This window comes from Daucus carota, chromosome 9 (genome assembly GCF_001625215.2).
Source record: "Daucus carota subsp. sativus chromosome 9, DH1 v3.0, whole genome shotgun sequence".
Classification (NCBI taxonomy): domain Eukaryota; kingdom Viridiplantae; phylum Streptophyta; class Magnoliopsida; order Apiales; family Apiaceae; genus Daucus; species Daucus carota.
Window position 1 is genome coordinate 37,587,562 of NC_030389.2, and position 18,647 is coordinate 37,606,208.

At 35.3% G+C, this 18,647-nt stretch overlaps 1 protein-coding gene across 1 annotated transcript; it reads right to left on the minus strand.

Moving 5' to 3' along the window:
* Window positions 1–296: 296 nt before the first annotated feature.
* Window positions 297–13,756, minus strand: LOC108202865 (kinesin-like protein KIN-12C). Its single transcript, XM_017371440.2, has 32 exons — window positions 13,001–13,756; window positions 12,772–12,927; window positions 11,944–12,027; window positions 11,705–11,824; window positions 11,502–11,615; window positions 11,323–11,415; window positions 11,095–11,255; window positions 10,943–11,017; window positions 10,763–10,850; window positions 10,594–10,652; window positions 10,443–10,506; window positions 10,285–10,350; window positions 10,042–10,209; window positions 9,853–9,957; window positions 9,542–9,777; window positions 9,394–9,463; window positions 9,247–9,315; window positions 9,088–9,146; window positions 8,802–8,868; window positions 5,673–7,697; window positions 4,195–5,502; window positions 4,011–4,118; window positions 3,624–3,787; window positions 3,469–3,541; window positions 3,286–3,360; window positions 2,617–2,856; window positions 2,282–2,380; window positions 2,127–2,201; window positions 1,990–2,048; window positions 1,307–1,418; window positions 757–989; window positions 297–673 (listed from the first exon to the last, which is right to left on the minus strand). The coding sequence occupies exons 1-32, from the start codon at window positions 13,541–13,543 to the stop codon at window positions 658–660; spliced, it is 6,984 nt and encodes a 2,327-aa protein (XP_017226929.1). The 5' UTR covers window positions 13,544–13,756; the 3' UTR covers window positions 297–657.
* Between the last annotated feature and the right edge of the window lie 4,891 nt (window positions 13,757–18,647).

Here is an 18,647-nt window from a genome sequence, read left to right on the forward strand (position 1 = left end):
CATGTCTGACTTGTCAGTCTTCAGTAGTACTGTAAATGATTGTTTTGTTTTACTCGAGTCTACAGAATGTCGCCATTTTTATGAGGCGGTTAGCTAACATATAGCCCTTGCGACAGCTGTGGGTTTCCAGTCCGGTCCAGAAGGATGTGGAACTGTCCCTCTTCTTTGTAATTCCCTCGTGTTAGATCATTTATAACATATATATACACAACTGGGGTTTCGAAAACAAAAGTTACAAGAAGGATTCTTTTGTAAAGATCTACAAATAGTGAGTATTAGCAGAAATTATTTCCAACTGTACCACCAAGAGAACTATACAAATATATTTAAACTTTGAACTGCATAGTGTTTTGAAACAATTGAATACATCACCGGCTTGGGGAAACATTTACAATGAAAAAATAATTACAGGTAATGGAGTAGAGTTGCATCTACAAGCATGCCAATATAAAAACGCATGTCAGTTGGCTTGTGAAAAAATAAATTTATAGACATCTATATACCTAGTGAAAACGTGAGACGAAGACCTCATGAAGTATGAAGTGGGCCAATATTGCTTGAAGGTTTTGATGCTTGTTGCATTTCCGCTACCTTCTGAGCAATTTTTAAACTTCTTCCTTGAAAAAGCTTCAATGGGAAGCTAAATTCGATGACAAACTAAACTTTAGGCTTCCTGTGCACCATAGACATTATATTAGATAAGAAAGGGACATATGTCATCTGATTATAAACACCATAATGTAATTGATCCCTTACCTGAACTTCAAGTCAGTGCCATGCCCGTCCAGTTTGCCATGTGCCCGACTATTCTCAGATTTGTAGTGTTGAGAACGTCTATCAAGCTGTCTTCCAGAATCAGTAGGCAATTTGTTATATTCAGTGCTTGACCTCATCAATCCATGTCTGGGTTGGGTAGTTTGGGTTCCACATATTTTTTTCACCAAGTCATCCAGTTCAGCAACCTTCTTTTGTAAATTGGTCTTGTCAGCCTGCAGGATATATGTTAAACTTTGAATGAGAAAGGCCTTGATAGCAAATTGAATAAACATTGTTTAAGTGGCAACACTTAAGAGCAAGAGAGGCTACGTATCAGCTCTAGTTGGATGCTTCCCCAGTGTAGCAATAAAAAAAATTAACAAGTAAATGGAGTTTTCAATCCAACTGAAGACTTCTCAACAAAAGTTTTACTTGAAGATCAAGGTCAGCTTATATGTTTCTTGGTATGAACACACCTTACATGGAGAGAGAGAGAGAGAGAGAGAGAGAGAGAGAGAGAGAGGAGGGAGAGGGAGAGAGAGAGGGAGACCTTTAACATGTCATTTTGTGCTTTCAGCAACTGATCCCGTTCTTGTATTTGTTCTACAGTCATCTGGATGGCAAATATATCCGCTTCTCTTCTATTCACTTCTAAAATGTATCTATAGAAGCAAAAAAGCACATACAAACAGTAAAAAAATACAGTATGAGAGTCCACTGTAAATTCTTAACTTTACTGTTGATTAGAAACTATCTATTTAAGTCGAACAATGCAACTGGAGGAACTAACATGATGTTGGCAGGCATACACACACACAAAGAGGACCACAATAGTCATAAGAGAGAAATTACTTTTAAAACCTGTTAACAGTTGATTGCTCAATGGCACTTATGATTAACATTTAAACTTTCAATCACTCAACTGTCCATAATATATTAAGCTTCTTGGGGGGAAAGGCAAGGATAAAACCACCAGCGCATGTACTACTTCAATGAAATACTACTGGAAAGTAAATCTTAACCACCACTCTGTCTACAGCTTTTAAATTTAGGTCTGCCGTGATTTTCACATGTGATTATATAGATGTGTCCTAAGCTTCTAGAATAGCTATCTACTACATTTGCGATTCAACTTTTCTTCCATGTTTCAAGGACTTAGCAAGAGTATGAAACATCATGACAAACAAAAAGTCGTGTTGGTAATTTGAATGCTTTATAAAAAGATGGAAATACCTCTCCCTTTCCTCAATCAACTCTTCAATTTTGCTTCTCAGATTTAGATTCTCTTTATCCTAGTTCATCAAAAGAAATATACATGTTATGGTGCCAAAGTCATGACTATGTGTAAATAAGCAAAAAAATGGCAATACCATGGTTATAAATTTTTCCGCTTGTTGCTGAGCTTCCTCAACTAACTTCTGAACTTGAAACTGGTCCATCATATTCTACAACATATGATAAGAATTAAGCACAGGGAGATAAGAGTTTACGGCCAAGTATTTCTTATATATTGTCTGAATCTTACTGCATAATTAGTCATGTCTAATTTGACACCAAGTAAATCCCGAATGACGTCGTGTGTCATGCTTTCTGCTGCAGCCAGTCTGGTATTCAGCATACACACCTGTTCCCAAAAATACAGCATTTTCTCAATAGAGGAGAACCACAAAACACATGTACTAAAATTGATACATAACCACAAGTAAATTAGCAGAGGAAAACTGAAAACAGAAACTAAAAAATTGAGCAATCAGCTTAAATGTTGCATATTTAAATTGATAAAATATGTAACATATTAATCGTAATAATCCTCCACTGTCCAGACTTCTAGAAGAAGCATGAAGAGAAACAATAACTGACCTCCTTTTGTCGACTGGCATTCAGTACTATGAGCTCTTCTATCCGAATCTTGGCAGCTGACAATTCTTTTTCCTTTTCCACATTCATCTGTTGCACCAGACCTCCAATACATCTAAATGGTGAGCTAGAACCCCGTGGTTTCGACAATCCTTTTTCTGTTTTATCCAACATCGAGGAAACAGATATTGCATTTGATGAATCTGTTTTGACTTCTTGAACCATTGCCTCCAAGGTTTTGTACTGAACAAAGAATAAGGATTATCTATGATTGCCCACAGTAACAAAAAAAAATGATTGTTATTAAGAATATCTTATCTTCTAAGTTCTAATTTGAAGGAATGTGCTGCTTGTAAAAGTGATACATAAATTCAAGGTAAAAGATATGCCATGCGTCTCTCTTAATCAAAGATTAGTTGGAATCATTGTTTTTAGACTATATTTGGCGAATGTAAATTAATTCATTGTCAATTTATTACATTGTCCTTAATATCTACTTTTTTAGAAGCCTTTTTCAATTTTGTGACTCGAGAGACTAATTTAAATATACCCGTATACAGTAATCCAAATTCAAATGCAAAGTAATTGATTCGCCTAACCAATTTATTACGTTGTCGTTAATGTCTACTTTATTTGTGTGGATATATTCAGCCTACGTCTCTGTTATTATACCTTTTGTTGGTACTGTGATGCCTGTGCTTCAGCATGCAATAGTAGTTCAGATATGTACTCTTTGGACTGTCTGATCTGCAGGGCCAGTATATATTCGAAAACTTGCGTTAGACAAGAAAAAACAGTTGAGGAGCTACTCTAAACTAGGGAAATCTGAAATATGTAGCACAAAACTAGATTTACCTCTTTTGTCTGTTCAGCTAGTTCCTTTTCAAGAGCTAATATTCGCTTATGTGCATCATGAAGTTCCAAAGACCTGTCATGCAATTTTCTATAATTCACTATCTGACGATCAAGAAGCAGATAAACTTACTTTAAAGAGAAGAAATAATTTTTACCTTGAAAGTTGATCTTCTGCTGGTCTTCCTGTCGAGTGTTCTGACTCCATGTTTTCAGCATAGTTTTCAACTGTTAATAGGCGTTCTCTCAAGGCCTGGGTTTCCACTTCTAACGAATCTCTCATTATCCGATGCCTTTCTACCTCCTCATCCATTTCATTCACCTAACAGAAGTAAAATAGACTTACAATAGTCGAGCAAATGTAGTAAGGTTCATAAGACATTATGCATGCAGTCATGCACATACAGCGTGGCATGACAAGAATTCAACATGGTTCATGTGAGAAAATACTTTTTACTATAATTCGGCTTACCTGCCTTGTTGCAGAAGTATATAATAATTTATGTAAAGAAAAGATCTTTTTGCTTTCATTAAATTAGAAATACCTTTTTCTCTAAAACATTTATGGTACACTCCAGCTCCTCAACAGAATGTTCCAATATCTTGACCTCCTCTTCTTTTTGCTCTGCATACATTTTGCTTGCTTCTGACTCCTAAAAGATCATCACAAATTTCAATTATAAATCCAGCGAATATTAGAAATTTTAAAAATTGGCTAAATGTAAATACCTGGCGAGCCTCAACAGCAATAGCTTCATTTTCATCTGCTAGCGAATAGGCCATGTCAAGTTTATCTTGCAAAACAACAATTTGCTCACAAAGTTGGTCCCTCTCGCCGCTGACCATCCTTGAGTAGTTCTCAAGGTCTTCGAATGAAGAGTATAATTGCTTTTCTGCAGAATTAGTTTTTAAAAGAATTTCTTTCTCCAAAGCCTTCACAACATCTCTTTGTTCTGCTAATTGCTCTTCAGCCTCAGACTTTCTGAGATAAAGATCCCTCAAAAGAACTTTGAATTCGTCATTTTGGCTTGACAAATCATCAATGGTTTCTTTCATCTGTTCTAAATCAGAATTTGCCACAAACAGAGCAGATTCAGTATTGGCCAGGCGTTGCTCGAGATTTGTATTTTGAACCAGCAGATCCTCAACCTCACTTATTTTAATTTGAAGCTTGTGTTGATTTTGGCTCAAAGATGCAACTAAATTTTCAGTTTCAACCTTCAGATCCTTGCTTGTGGAGGTTGATTCTTGTAACAAGCTAATATCAAACAGTAAGCCTTTCAACAATACATCTTTTCTTTGCAATTCTTTTCTTAGCTCCAAATTTTCAAAGATGGTGTCAGTATAGGATTTCCCAGACTTAACGTCTTCCATTCTAGAGAGAGATGCACTTATACCTTGAGCTTTACCTTGCATAATATTTGTAGACATGTCACTTTCACCTATCATATGTTTGCAAGTCAATAAATAGTCATGGTTCTGTTGAAGTTTATTTTGATGAAGAGAAATTTCTTCACTTGAACTTTTAAACTTTTTAAGATATTCTCCAACAGTGCACTGATGAAGCACAAAATAAGCAAATTCTCTCTCCATTGCCTCGGTGCAAATACCCTCCAAGGATGCTCTGGATATACATATATGTTTCATGATTTCCTTTACCATCATTAGGGCATCAGAAAAGACTGCCTTGCACATTTTCTCTGTATCTCTTTGCGTGTGCAGGATCGACCCTTCAAGAGAAGTTACAAGATTTGCTATTTCTATGAAACTGCCATGAATCTGATCATGTAGTATTTCATTCTCAGCGTCTTTCAAGTGAAGTGACGATTTAAGTTGTTCTATCTCCTCAGTCAAGCTGACTTTCTCTAGCATCAAATCTTCACCAGCTTGCCTCCATGTACCACTCAGCTGTCTGGAGTCCTCATTTGCTTTCAGTAATGCATTTAACATAACATCAGCTTCTTGCATGGTTGCACGAGCCTCCTCAAATTTCTTGAAGAAGGTACTGGTATGGCTTAATTCCCAATCAGGGACAAACTGCAAATTACAAGTCAGTGTTAAAAAATTCTTGTTTCACAGTTTCTAAAAGATAACATGACAAATACTAAATATCAAAAAAGAAGTAACAACAGCTAATGCATATGAACCCAGTTTTTATTCTACTTCTTGTTAGGTAAAAAAAAAATAGTAGGTAAATTTATTACTACCTCCTTCAAATTAGAGCAGCCTGCTTTTGCTTGAATTACCAACTCGGTGGGTTGAACAAAGTTACTTGTCTCTGGCACTGTGAATTCAAAAAGTTCATAATCTAGTATATTCTGCTCATCATCATTCATAAATTTAGGCAACTGTGGCAAACAGTTTTCCTTCCCTGTGATGTAATCGCCCATATCTTTTTCTTTAAAAAGTTGAGCTAATCGAAGATTTACACTTATAAAAGCATCATATATCATCCTGAATTCCTGCCTCAAACAAAAGATTGTTGCTTGAATTTCTTTTGATAATTTCATGGGCTGTGATGACTTTGGTAGTTGGCCTTCTTCAGACTCCAGCTTCAATGTTTGCCCAGGTGACATTACAGGAAACCTGTTGCATCTACTTGAAAATTCATCTAACCCTGAAGTAGTGCTTTCAGACGAAACAGTCGAATCAAGAGAGAAATTAGCTAATTTAATTTCTACTTCTTGTAAAGCTTCAGCGGTAGCTTGCAAGGCACACATATCCACCAGATTGTTAGTGCAGGCCCTTGTGGTTTCCAGTCTAGCATTTATATTAGCAAGTTCATCAGTTATCTGGATTAGCATTTTGTGCCCATCATCATCCTTCGATGATTCAGGGACATGTCGCACACTTTTGCAATTCTCTTTGAGCTCCACCCAGTACTTTTTCATTCTTTGAACATCAATAGCAAACTCTTGAATCACCTCCTTGTATAAAAAAGCTGATTTGTGGATATCACTATGAATGGATGATAGATATGATTTTGCATTAGAAACAGTCTCACTCTCTAGCATTGCTGAATCACTTTGATTCTCATCCAGAGGTAGAACCTTTTTCATTCCTGTCGTCTGAGAAGTAGCACTCCAACACGTATCTTCCTTAGAATTTTCTGTCAGAGCAAAGTCCATGTGGTCAACTAGCCTATTTACAACCAAGAGTGCAGCATTAGCACATTTATCTGCTTCAATGAGTTGATCTTCCTTGCTTTTGAGCTTTCTCTCGAATAACTCTATTATACTGATCTTTTCATCCAATACTGTAGTTTCTTTAATGCTTGGGCAATTTTCTATATGTTGAATTTCAGTAAAAACCATTGCCGCACCCTTCAACGACTTTAATCTCTGCTCCATCTGCAATACTGCTTTTTGTGCATCTTCAAGGCTCCTTTCTAATAGCAAAATTTTTTCTTCCTTCTCCATACAAACCTCAACAACCCTTTCAACACGCTCACGCGTCTCATTTTTTACATGAGGAAATGAACTAGAGATATGTTCTATTTGGAAAGAAGCATCTTTGAGAGATTTAGAACCCTCCAAAAGGATGTTTGTTAAATCCAAGCTTGCCTTTTCCCATTCTGCATGTATTCCTTGTTTCTCATCCTCTTTCTCTGCAAGTTTGATTCTCAGTCTGTCATTCTCTTCAGTCATACAATGTACTGTATCCTGAAGTTTTGATTGAAGAGTAGCTACCTCTTCCTGCAAATGAAGAATTGTCTTACTTGCTTCCATCTCCGCCTCTGCACAGATTAAATCAGTTTCATGTTTCCGAGATAAGTCGATTGCAGTATTATTAAGATAATGGCTGCTAAGTAGTTGGGCATCCTCAAGGTCCTTAGTCATCTCATCCAACTTCAGTTGTAATCCATCATTCATAATGTGTTTATTGCCTTCTGGGGAAACATCCAAATTCTTATTCATAACATCTCTATTTGTGTAGTGATCATCAACTGTAATCGTGGCGTGCCTTTCTACATTGTCCTTATTACTCAGTTTTTCCATCAACCTGTGATTTTCCTGTTGCGCAAACTCTAGTTCTTTGATTAGGCAAATCTGATCATTTTCTAAGGCTTCTATCAAGACCTTTGCATCCACCAGCTCTTTCAGAGTGTCACTGGATTGCAAAGGTAAAGGGACAGTCATGTGATGATCACTTTGATTCTGTTGAATACCATCCCCTTGGCTAGAAGACACTTCCATATCTCCATAAATGCTTTTAATCGGTATGATTTCAGCCTACAAAAGTACGACCAAATAAAAGAAATATATATGCAATTATTACAGACAGATTATACTAGTATCGTATTTGGTACTCGGTTGCTACTACAGACTTATGTTGGATTTACTACACTGTTATCAAATTTGCAACATCTCATGTTTGAGTTGGTTACTCTTGAATGTCTCTAAAAATACATAGCAGTTATCACCAGTTCATATAGTTTTCGCGGATGGAGAATATCCGCTGGAGGAAGTTACTGACTCTTAAAAACCATAGATTCAGAATTCCTGAGGGTAATTAAAAGTGAGGCCTCATTTAACCTAGATATACAAGCATGAAATTTGTGTGTATCTGGCATATGGTATGAATCATCTAAGTTTCATTAATGCAAAGTTTCTCATTCCTCAGTTTCACTAATGCTTTTCAATTAAACCATTATAATATTCATGAATCGTGATTCCATCTATTTGGGAAATCAAGTAGCAAATTGATTGACCTTATATAGGCTTCAAGGTGAAATTTAGTTACATATATTTCAAGACATAGAAACATTATATCAATAAGTATAAATACATCATACACGATATAATATAACTATGTGAATGTTCTGAAATTTTAGTGGGATATTGGAATGAATAACATTCAGAGTTAAATGGTACTGAGACACCAAGAGTCCAAGACTACTGCCATTACCTTCAAAATTTAAAAAAAAGGGCAGAAGCAGGAAATAATAGCATGATAACAATGTATCAAACAAAAAAGATATGTTTTTGTACGACGTAAGCCATCTGATCCAGAATCTGATTAAAAATTGTTTTATATGTGTAGTTGGTGCTATTTTGTTTGGCTAGTGCACGAACATTAGTTGCTGAGGTAGTGGCCTGCCTTGTAGGCCACATCAATTGTTTCATTTATGTAACTAAGTATTTAATTTCACCAAAAAGATATAAAAAATCATAACCATGTTTTGGTTAAAAAATTTAGGTTCTCTTGGATCATTCCTAGATAGGTCACATACGCACATGTTAATGAAAAATATAGATATAAACCACTTCAAGACAAAAAACTAATTAACCTCAAGTTGCAAACAAATATTGTTAACAAGCTATTTGAAGTTATACCGAGTGAACTGTAGCTTGATCTTGGTTCATGTATTGTGTGACTTCAGTTTGTAAGTCCTCAAATTTTCTGCAATCAGAAAGTTTGAAGACAAGAAAACAATTACCATATAGGCAAGGGCATCCAGACTTCATAGATAACTAGAAGATAATAATAAAGGTGACCGTGCAGATATGCATTGATATTGTTCCAGGCTGCAAGCCTTTGCCGAGACAAAATGCAAACACAACCTAGAACTTCGGAACCTTGCTAAACAGAACCAGAAAAGATGTTGTATTTTAGTCATACCTTATAAGTTTGGTGTTCATATCTCTACATCCTTCTAACTCCTCTGCAACATTGTTACCCTGCATTCCATAATATTCTAGCTATAATTGATCAACTAGTATGCGTTAAAAGAAGGCTTAAATTTCAAGCAGAGAACATGTACGTATCTACAGCATCTACCTGGTCGTCTCTTCTTGAAATATATTTGGACTGGTCATAGTTTTCCTGAGCTTCAAGTGCTTCCAGAAGCTTCACATAAAATATTTCAAAATGCTGCAGATAAACTGGCTATATATGGGACTAAAGGAGAGGAGTATTTTTCCCTACCTTGTTTCGCAGTTCTGAAACTTCAGACAACAGTATTTCACGCTCGCCTTGCTCATAAAAGTTTTGAAACCTAGCAGAAACAGCAATTGACTTAGGAAAGAAAAAAAGATTCCTGTTATGCATTTGAGAGATGGGTTACAGCATATACAATTGCAGTTGCTCAAGAAGTTTCATATTCTCTAGCGCAAATCTGGTCAGTTCTGGATTTCTAATGCTCCTAGCTCGAAGCAGCTCATTCTCCTCCTTTAAACTTTGATTTTCATCCACTAGATACTTATCTGCAGAGACTAAGCCGTCAGCAAGTAATTCCAAGCGTTTAAACTTCTTTTCATAATCCCTTAGCATCATCTTAGTAAGCTGAGCATCTTCTTCTCTTTGTTGAGCCTGCATGAACTAAACTACTGTAAATGAATCCTTGAATATCAAACAAAGAGCAACTATATTTGTGATGATGCATACCAGACGGTTCATATGTGCAACTTCTGCCTCTAATCTCTTAACTTCAGTTTCAGCAAACTTCTCTCTCCTCAAAGCACCTTTTAGAGTAGCTTCCAAGCGTTTAAGCTGCCATATCCAACTCATTGCATGAAATATTTTTCAATTCTCTGATCATGAGAAAGTAACCAGTGTTACAGATTACCGCGTTACCTTCCTATCTTGGTCATGTGTCATATTTTGGTCATGGTATGTATCACTTTCCCCTGCAGAGTCCTCCGTTTCAGGAAAATCTTCTCTCATAGAAGTTTGTGAACTTGGTGCGGAATGTGAAAGAGGTCTTGGATTACTTCCAGCTTTCATTAGAAAGGACAGCTGACCCTGTTAAGATAAGGCCTTGCATTACTTTTGGTTTGTTCTGGACATGCATGTCAATATCCATAATTAACAGTATACCTTTAATTGCTGAATTTGACGCTGCAAAGCTGTTACATCGCCCGAAGCATCCTCATTCACTTTAGCCTATTTGATAAATGGGAAATATTAGAAGAAATATTTTTAAAGATGCATGTTGTAACAATTACCAAAATAGACATGTAAATGAGAGCTGATACATTATTCTGAATAAGTTTCGCACGCTGAGCAAACTTCAATGTACTAAGCGTCTCACTTGCTGAACTGCAGTGAAGATAAATATTAATTACTAAATAAAGATGTAACTTTTTTGCAGTTGTATGATAAAAGGAGAATAATGCAGGTTCATACCAAACAGAAGGACTGACATTTGCAATAATTGTTGTTTTTGAGTTTCCACCAAGAGAATCCTGCATCCATATAAAAAGAAAAAGAATTGAGTAGAGTTAAAAGGAACCTTGCAATAACCAGAAATTTATATTGCTTGATAAGTTGATAGTCATCTTTATAATTGTCTTACCTGAAGAAGAAATGTAAGCCTAGAGTCCCTGTAGGGTACATGTCTATGTTTCCCATGTGCCACATCAACTAAAGACATTATCACCAGACTACATTCAAAAAATATTTGAACTTTCAAAAATAAGACAGTGAGACAAGTAGCGAATCAAACATGAAGGATGCTGAACGATTATGTATATACCCTAGAGTTGACAAAGATTTGTTTATATTTGCAGCTTCTTTCAGGCGATCTCCTTCCGCTCCAGAGCTCTTCTGCCTAACAAAATACACAAAATCAGCTTTCTTAATATATATGTTAAAGAATATAATGATTTGCAGGATGCTAAACATTACCTTTCTGACCCTGCTAGATCTACTAAATTTAACCTCCCAAACCTAAGGTGTGTCACAGAGTCCTTCTCCCAGTGGCTTTCAATGATGCATGTGAAAACGCTATGGGATCGACTGCTTTCACTGTTCATGTTAGTTGCAGCCATTTTCCTATTTGCGACGCCCTGTCATGATAGAATTGTAAGGCAATATTCATAATTACCATGTGATAAGAAAGCTAAATATTCTCACCTGAAACAAAAGCTTTAGCACATCAGTAACAGTTCTGACATTATATTCCTTAAGGTTTTCAACATATACTCCATTCTTCAAGTCTTCTCTGAGCTGTAGCATGAAAGTTGAATATATAACTTACATATTTAATTATTAAATTAGAGAGTGCAGCATATATTCAGTGAACCAATAATTACTTGAAGATTAGTTGACGAGGGATCCAAGAGATCTGTTATCTGTTCATTATATATCTCAAGGAAGGAGCATTTGCAGCTGTACTCTAGTCTTTCATCTCTTCTGCTCTCTTCTTCCTATCAATAAATTGAAGTTATAAAAAATAAGGTAAGTATATTAAGAGTAAAATAGTCATACAATTCATTATATCATACAAAACTCGGACCTCGTGAATCCTCTTGAATAAGTATTCAAATATACGAGGAGTGATCCCACAATCTTCATTGAGCTTTCCATCCATCTGACCAATATCACCAATCATGGTATATGTTTTCCCACTACCAGTCTGCAGCACAAACAATAAGACCTTGAAGACTATCGCAAATACCTCATCAAAGTAACAGTTCCTTCTCTTATTTTATTAATGATGATAAACAATAAACCATTTTCATAAAAAACTAATACCTGGCCATAAGCAAACATGCAGCTGTTATATCCAGACATACAATTATCCACCATGGGTAATCCAGCAACCCTGAAGAGCTTTTCCTGTACGAAAATCAGATCAATAAAGCCTCTACTCTTAAGCACTCTGTTCAAACTCTTCATCCATGTACAAACTTCTTTAATTACTAGGGGCCGTCTGTCTTAGATCAAAACAAGTTACTTATTGCTTATAAGTAAGAAGTTACTTATATATTTAGCATAAAAGGGTTACTTGAAAGCAAAAAGTAATTTTTAATTTATGAGTTTGGATGAATTTATTGATGGTTTATGACTTATTAGGTATAAAAATTAGTAATATAATAATGAAATATTACAATCTTTTAAAGTGTTCATATACATTTTTATGTTATCAAATTTCAAAAATCAAAATAAGTCCGTAAAAGAAGTTATGATTTTCAACTTCTCAGACTCCAACTTATGAGTTAAAAGTTAGTAACTTATGAGTTTATTACACAGACAATAGGAATGAGCTGATTCTGGATTACCCAAATAGGGCCTATATAATTAATGCTTTTAAATGCTTCGTACTTTTTTCTTGTCCAAACTTTTGATACAGCCAACTATTCTTTCAATGCTGTATTGCCCTATTGGAAAACGACATGTATCATATCTGTCATTAAACCATAAACACTCTTCATATAATTAGCACATGAAATTATTTTGTTTATTCGCATCATAATCAAAGAGTAATCAATTCAAGTAACTTTACAAAATATCAAACCACGAGCATGAGATTGGAAAAATCATATTATTAATTATTAATTATAAATAAGAGCAAATTAGCACCTGCGATATTGTTTCACAAGCAATATGATCAAATGTAAACCTAAGTTCGGGATGTCCAAGCCACATCAAGCTTTGTGGACTCTCCTGCTTCAAACATCGACCATATCCTTGGGATACCTTCTCTGAATTATTCAAAGGCCTAATCCGTATCAAAGTCTACACAAAACAAAAACAAAATAAGAAACTCAAACAAAAAAAATTCAGTACATCGTCGAAACACAAAATTCACCTGCACATTGTGATCATTCCAAAACAAAGGATCTTCCACGAGGTCAAACTTCATAATCTCCTCCGGAACTTCAAAGTTCCCAACCGAAAGCCTCTTCGAAGCCTTACAAGAACTCCCTCCCTTCTCTCCCCCATACACCGACACTCTAGGCCCCGTACTCACACCAACACTCGAAATCCTCCTCGCAGGAGTACTATTCGCAGAATTCGGCTCCGAATTCGCCTTCCACTTACTCGAAACCCTAGAACCATCACAATTACCCACATTCCCCCCTCTCCTACTCATCATCATCGCCACAGACGCCTCGAGCCTCGCATCCGACGACTTCCCCTGCCTCGACCCCTCGCAATCGATCTCCTGACTCGCCTTATGCTCTAAATACTGACACGGATCTGGAATCGAATTGAGCGGAGTTCTCGGAGGTGGAAAATTGGCGAACCGATCACTCGATAAGCTCTCGAGATCATTCTCATTAGGCTCCGTAAATTTTATCGAGTTGCGAGAAATGGACCGAACTGAAGAAGGAGCTGTGTCTTTCGACATTTTATGAGAGAAATGTTTGAGTAATGAGATTAGTTAGGGTTTGAAATTGGGGGATTGAGTGGTGATGTGTTTTTTAATTTGAGATGAGATTTAGAAAGTGGTGAAAAAGTGTGAGTGAAGGAGTGGGATTTTGAGTACTGACATCGCTGTGATTACAAGTGAAGTGGAGATTCAAGAGGAAGCTGGAGAGATGAGATAGAGACATAGAGTAGAATGATGAGCCCGCTTGTTTTTCAAATTTGAGTTTGGGGAAATTACATGGAAGTCACTTAAGTTATGCTCATTTTACAATTGCCCCATTTCAAAATTCAAAATCACAATCCTTCGCAAGAAGGTTGATGATTACTCTAATATTGATATCACAGGAGGTCAACCAAGACTCTTTGTCCGCGGTAGGGCTGAGCAAAGCCGAACCGAAACCGAAACCGAATAACCGAACCGTGCAATTCTGGTTAGGTTCGATTTTTATTTTTCTGAAAATTCCGGTTAATTCGGTTTTCGGTTATTAACTGAATTATAATCCGGTTCGGTTCGGTTATTAAAATTATAAATTCGGTTTTAACCGAAATAACCGAAATATATATATGTATTATTTTAATTTATAATTTATATATAATACAGAATTAGTTAAAAAGAATAGTGAATAGATAGGTCTGATTGTCTGACCCTTGACTCTACCCAAACACATTACACTAACCCTAATTACACGCACGCTCTCCCGCCTCCCGACAATGCTCACCGCCGGCCGCCGACTTCAAGCATTTGTATATATATTATATAGTCAAGAATCAAATCAAAAATTCAAAGCATCAAAGGTATCTAATCGACTACTCACTAAGTACTATATATCTTCTGATTTACCTACTTTGTGTTTAGATTTTATACCCAATCAGATGTTGGCCTGTGAGTCTGTGACTTTTAAGTACCTGCATACAGGCATCAGAAGAAATCAGCGACATCAAGCCTTCAGAACACTTTTGGCTACATATCTTGATGTTTCATATCTTGATTTTTCATAATATTGTTTTCTTAATATTTAAAAATCCAAAAAATTCGGTTATTTCATAATCGAAACCGAATTAACCTAAATATTTCGGTTCGGTTACGGTTCGGTTTAATATATAATTCGGTTCGGTTCAGTTTATGAAAATTTTGATATTTCGGTTTTCGGTTATTTCGGTTCGGTTCGGTTTTGAACCGAACCGACCGAATGCTCAGCCCTAGTCCGCGGCTCATTTTTAGTTTTAATCGAAAATGAAGATTTGGATATCAAATAATTATTATTAGAATAAAAAAAATTGAAACATCTAGATTTAATTTATATCTCCTCCTTTTTTAGTAAACATAAGATATTAATAAAAATATAGGAAATGTCACAATATTTTTTTTCAAAACTACTGTTAGGATTAAAATTTTGAACTGATCATCTTATAAAGTGAAAGTGAGAGTTTGAGAGTAAACTCGTACACAGTGGCAAAACCAGAGGGGTTGGACGTTGGAGGAGACTAGACCCCCCAACCTCGAAAAAATAGTTTATATTTTTTTTTCAGCCCTTTGAATTATTCATGTCGATATAATTTAGGACACTTAGAGCGAGTTCAAGAGATGCATTATAACATGTCATAAGTCATAATTTAGGATATTTGATGAAAAATGTTGATCCAACAATGTCCTAGTGATGTCTTATCTCACTAGAACAACCTCTTGAAACCTTATTTATAAGGAACATCTCTCTCGTTGCTTTATTTAATATATTATAATAAATTCTTATACATACTATGTTTCTCTCTCTGCTTTGGACTTCCCTTAGTCTAAAGAAAGTCTTATTAACAAATGCATTCAAACAGATACACTCATAAGTCATACGCACACACTTGACACTACCTTAACTCAGCTTCTCACTATGATAAATTCATTAAGTCGCGAACCCGTGACACATCTTGGAAAAGAATAGTGAAAAGCCATGTCACTTGGAACTGGTTGCTTACGCTTTTTCGGAGGTCTACACCCATTATGTGGCGTAAAAAAATCACTATTCTATATGTCAATTTCTTTTTTGGACGCTATGTATTTATGTTAGTGCACTCCGAATAATGTTCTCTTTCAGGCCTTTTAACCAATCAATACGTGCAACCTAGAGAGATGGCTGTCTCTCTTTGATGAATGTGATATCGAGGTTCAGTATTCAAATTTCGATCAGTCCTTTACAAACTTGCTTCCAAATTTGAGCCCCTCTGAAATTTGCTTTGGTTCCGCACTGCTTGTACATAAGACTAATTACTTGTATCATATATCATATATCATATAATAAAGATTAATATCATGAAGAAATTGGGATATCGTTTATCAATTTTAGGACGACATGCGACATTTGATAAAGGGAAGATTCCAAGAGATTGTTTGAGTCAGCAAAATTCCGAAATTTTAAATTCTTGACACTCACTTGAAAATGGACTCGGACTATAAAGTCATGCTAATATAAACTTAGAGCATCTCCAACGGTGTTGGCTATAATCGTTGGCTAAATTGGATCTGTAAGACGTTATGTAAAATTTGCTGAACTTGTAAGACATTTCGCTTCAATGGTATTGGCTATATTGGTTAGCTATAATTTAAAAATAATATGTTATTAATATTTTAAATTGTTAAAATAGAATATATCAGTTCAATATGGTAATAAATGATGTGCAATATTCCTACAGATTTCTTACAGACCTGTAGAGGTTCGACAAATTTAGCCATCCATAGGAGGTTGGCCAAATTTATAGACAACATGTCACTATGGTTGGAGTGTGAACTTTTGAAATGGTTGGCTAAATTTTTTATTTTTGGCATGACAACTCATCTTTTAGCTAAGTGGTCTTCATGGTTGGAGATGCTCTTAGGTGACTTAATCTTCAAGAACAATGTAAAATTGATATCCGTTAATATGATATATAGGCTTTTTTTTATGGGAAATTAAACGATTCAAATCTGATTTAATTTCAAATATTTGTTTACTCCTCTGTTCTAAAAGTTGGTGATTAATCACGATTAATCACCGATTAATCCATGTTCCGTAACTCGCCGAACTGATTAAATCTCCAATTAATCACCGATCAATCCGATTAATCCCCGATCAACTCAATTAATCCCCGATTAATCATTGTTCCATAACTTCACCGATTAAGTCCGATTTACGCTTTTTTACAACACTAGTTTACCTGTTAAAAAATCACCAAACCATATCATATCATACCTGGTGGACGGTGGTGCACTAAATTTATGAAAGGTGACAACTGACACGGGGAACAAGTGAACAACAAACCTTTCCCAATATGATCACTATTGAGCAGTATCACTAAAATATTAATGTCTTGGATAAAAGATGTAAAAATATTACTAAGATAATAGATGGATCCATGGTGGTCTATAATCCCAGGAAGGGAGTATAAAGGGTGGAAAGAAAATTCAAACGAGTAAATATTTTGAATCCTATAGCCTATAGGCTATACATAATACTACATGTTAACGTAATCAACGGGAGTGGTTAATGGTAGGGTTTGAGTAAATTAGGACATGCACGTCAGCACATAGATAAATAGGTTATACTTTATAGGGTCGCTGTGCAGAGAACTGTATTTTTATATTTTAGTGTGGAAGTAGAATAATTAGATGCCGTTGGGTTAGTTTAAATGAAATGATTTTTTGTTTATAGTAAAGAAGTGAAGTAGAAGCGAGAAGTAAATAAGTTAATAAAATGTTTGTAAAGAAGCAGAAATTGTGAGAGATAAACTAGCATGGCCCAGTTTTTTGAAAGTGTTTCTACTTCATTACACAAACGGGTTAAAAAAAGTAGAAAGTAGAAGCAGGAGTTACTTCTCGTTCCCAAACAGGCCCTTAGTCTGTCTGTGTAGTTAATTACGTAAGGGAAAATATATTTTTTTGCCACCCAACTTATTATTTGTTTAGAAACCTACCACTGAACTATAATTTTTTTGTTTTTTGCCACTAATGTTAGGTTCGGATTTTTTTTTGTCACTAACGTTAGGTTCGGATTTGATTATTAACACTATGTTATTCTTTTTAGAGTTAATTGCATTTGGCACCCCTTTGATTTCAGCATGTTGCACATTGCACCTAATAGTTTTGGAATAAACACTATGATGCCCCTTACTTTTAACCCGTAGACACTTTGCACCCTTTCCGTTATCTTCTGCCGTTACCGTTAACTTTTGAAGGGGCATTTTGGAAAATTTAATTATATTTAATTAAAATCAGACCTTTATTTAAATTTTCCGACCATCTAAATGATATTTTTCGGAAATCTATTTTTCGGTAGTCTGCAATATAATAGTAATCTGTGTCTATATCTTTATATGTAGTACTCCATATGTGTCCTAGGTAGTTTATCTTAAATGAAGAGAGTACGGATTTTTTTACTCAGAAAAGAAATCTTAAAATTAACTTATGGAACTATATTTATAAAAAGTGGGAATCTTAAAATACGTGACAAGTAGTAGTAAAGAACTATAAAGTCAAGTGATACTATATATTTGTGGAGTCTTAAAATAATTCATAAAATAAAATTTTTTAGGTTCTTAAAATGCCTGTTAAACTCTCATACTTCAAGGTAAACTAGCTAAAAGCAACTCCAGCAGCTTCCCTATTTGGAGTCTTAAACCAAAATATGAGGAATATGGGAAAATAATCCACTCCAACACTATCTTAGTGATTCCCTAAATCACTAAGATCCACTAGCCATGTCTTATCTTTAGGTAACCTCTCTCCTCTCCTAAATCTTATTTTATAATAAATTTTGAATACAAACATGTTCTCTCTCTTCACCTATTGCAATAATGGTAACTTTTAATAATAAAATAGTATATAAGGAATGAATATAAGGAATATTGTTGGAGGTGAGAATAGCTATTATTATCTTAAATCACTAGGATCCAATATTTTATATTATATTTAAGGAATGGGCTAAGATACTGTTGGAAATGCTCTAAGGGACATATAGATGACTGTATATAATGTTATAGACACATATCATATCACCATAATATTGCTGACTACCACTATATTTTTATAATGCTAAGAAAATAACATATTATAAATAATC

Bases quoted from the DNA above. Each gene is read 5' to 3' on its own strand.
- LOC108202865 (XM_017371440.2), bottom strand. From the start codon at position 13,543: ATGTCGAAAGACACAGCTCCTTCTTCAGTTCGGTCCATTTCTCGCAAC. The intron at 9,316-9,393 runs GTAGGGAAAAAT...TTTTATGTGAAG, and splicing joins TTTCAGAACTGCGAAACAAG to CTTCTGGAAGCACTTGAAGC. The intron at 9,147-9,246 runs GTAGATGCTGTA...TATGGAATGCAG, and splicing joins TTTCAAGAAGAGACGACCAG to GGTAACAATGTTGCAGAGGA.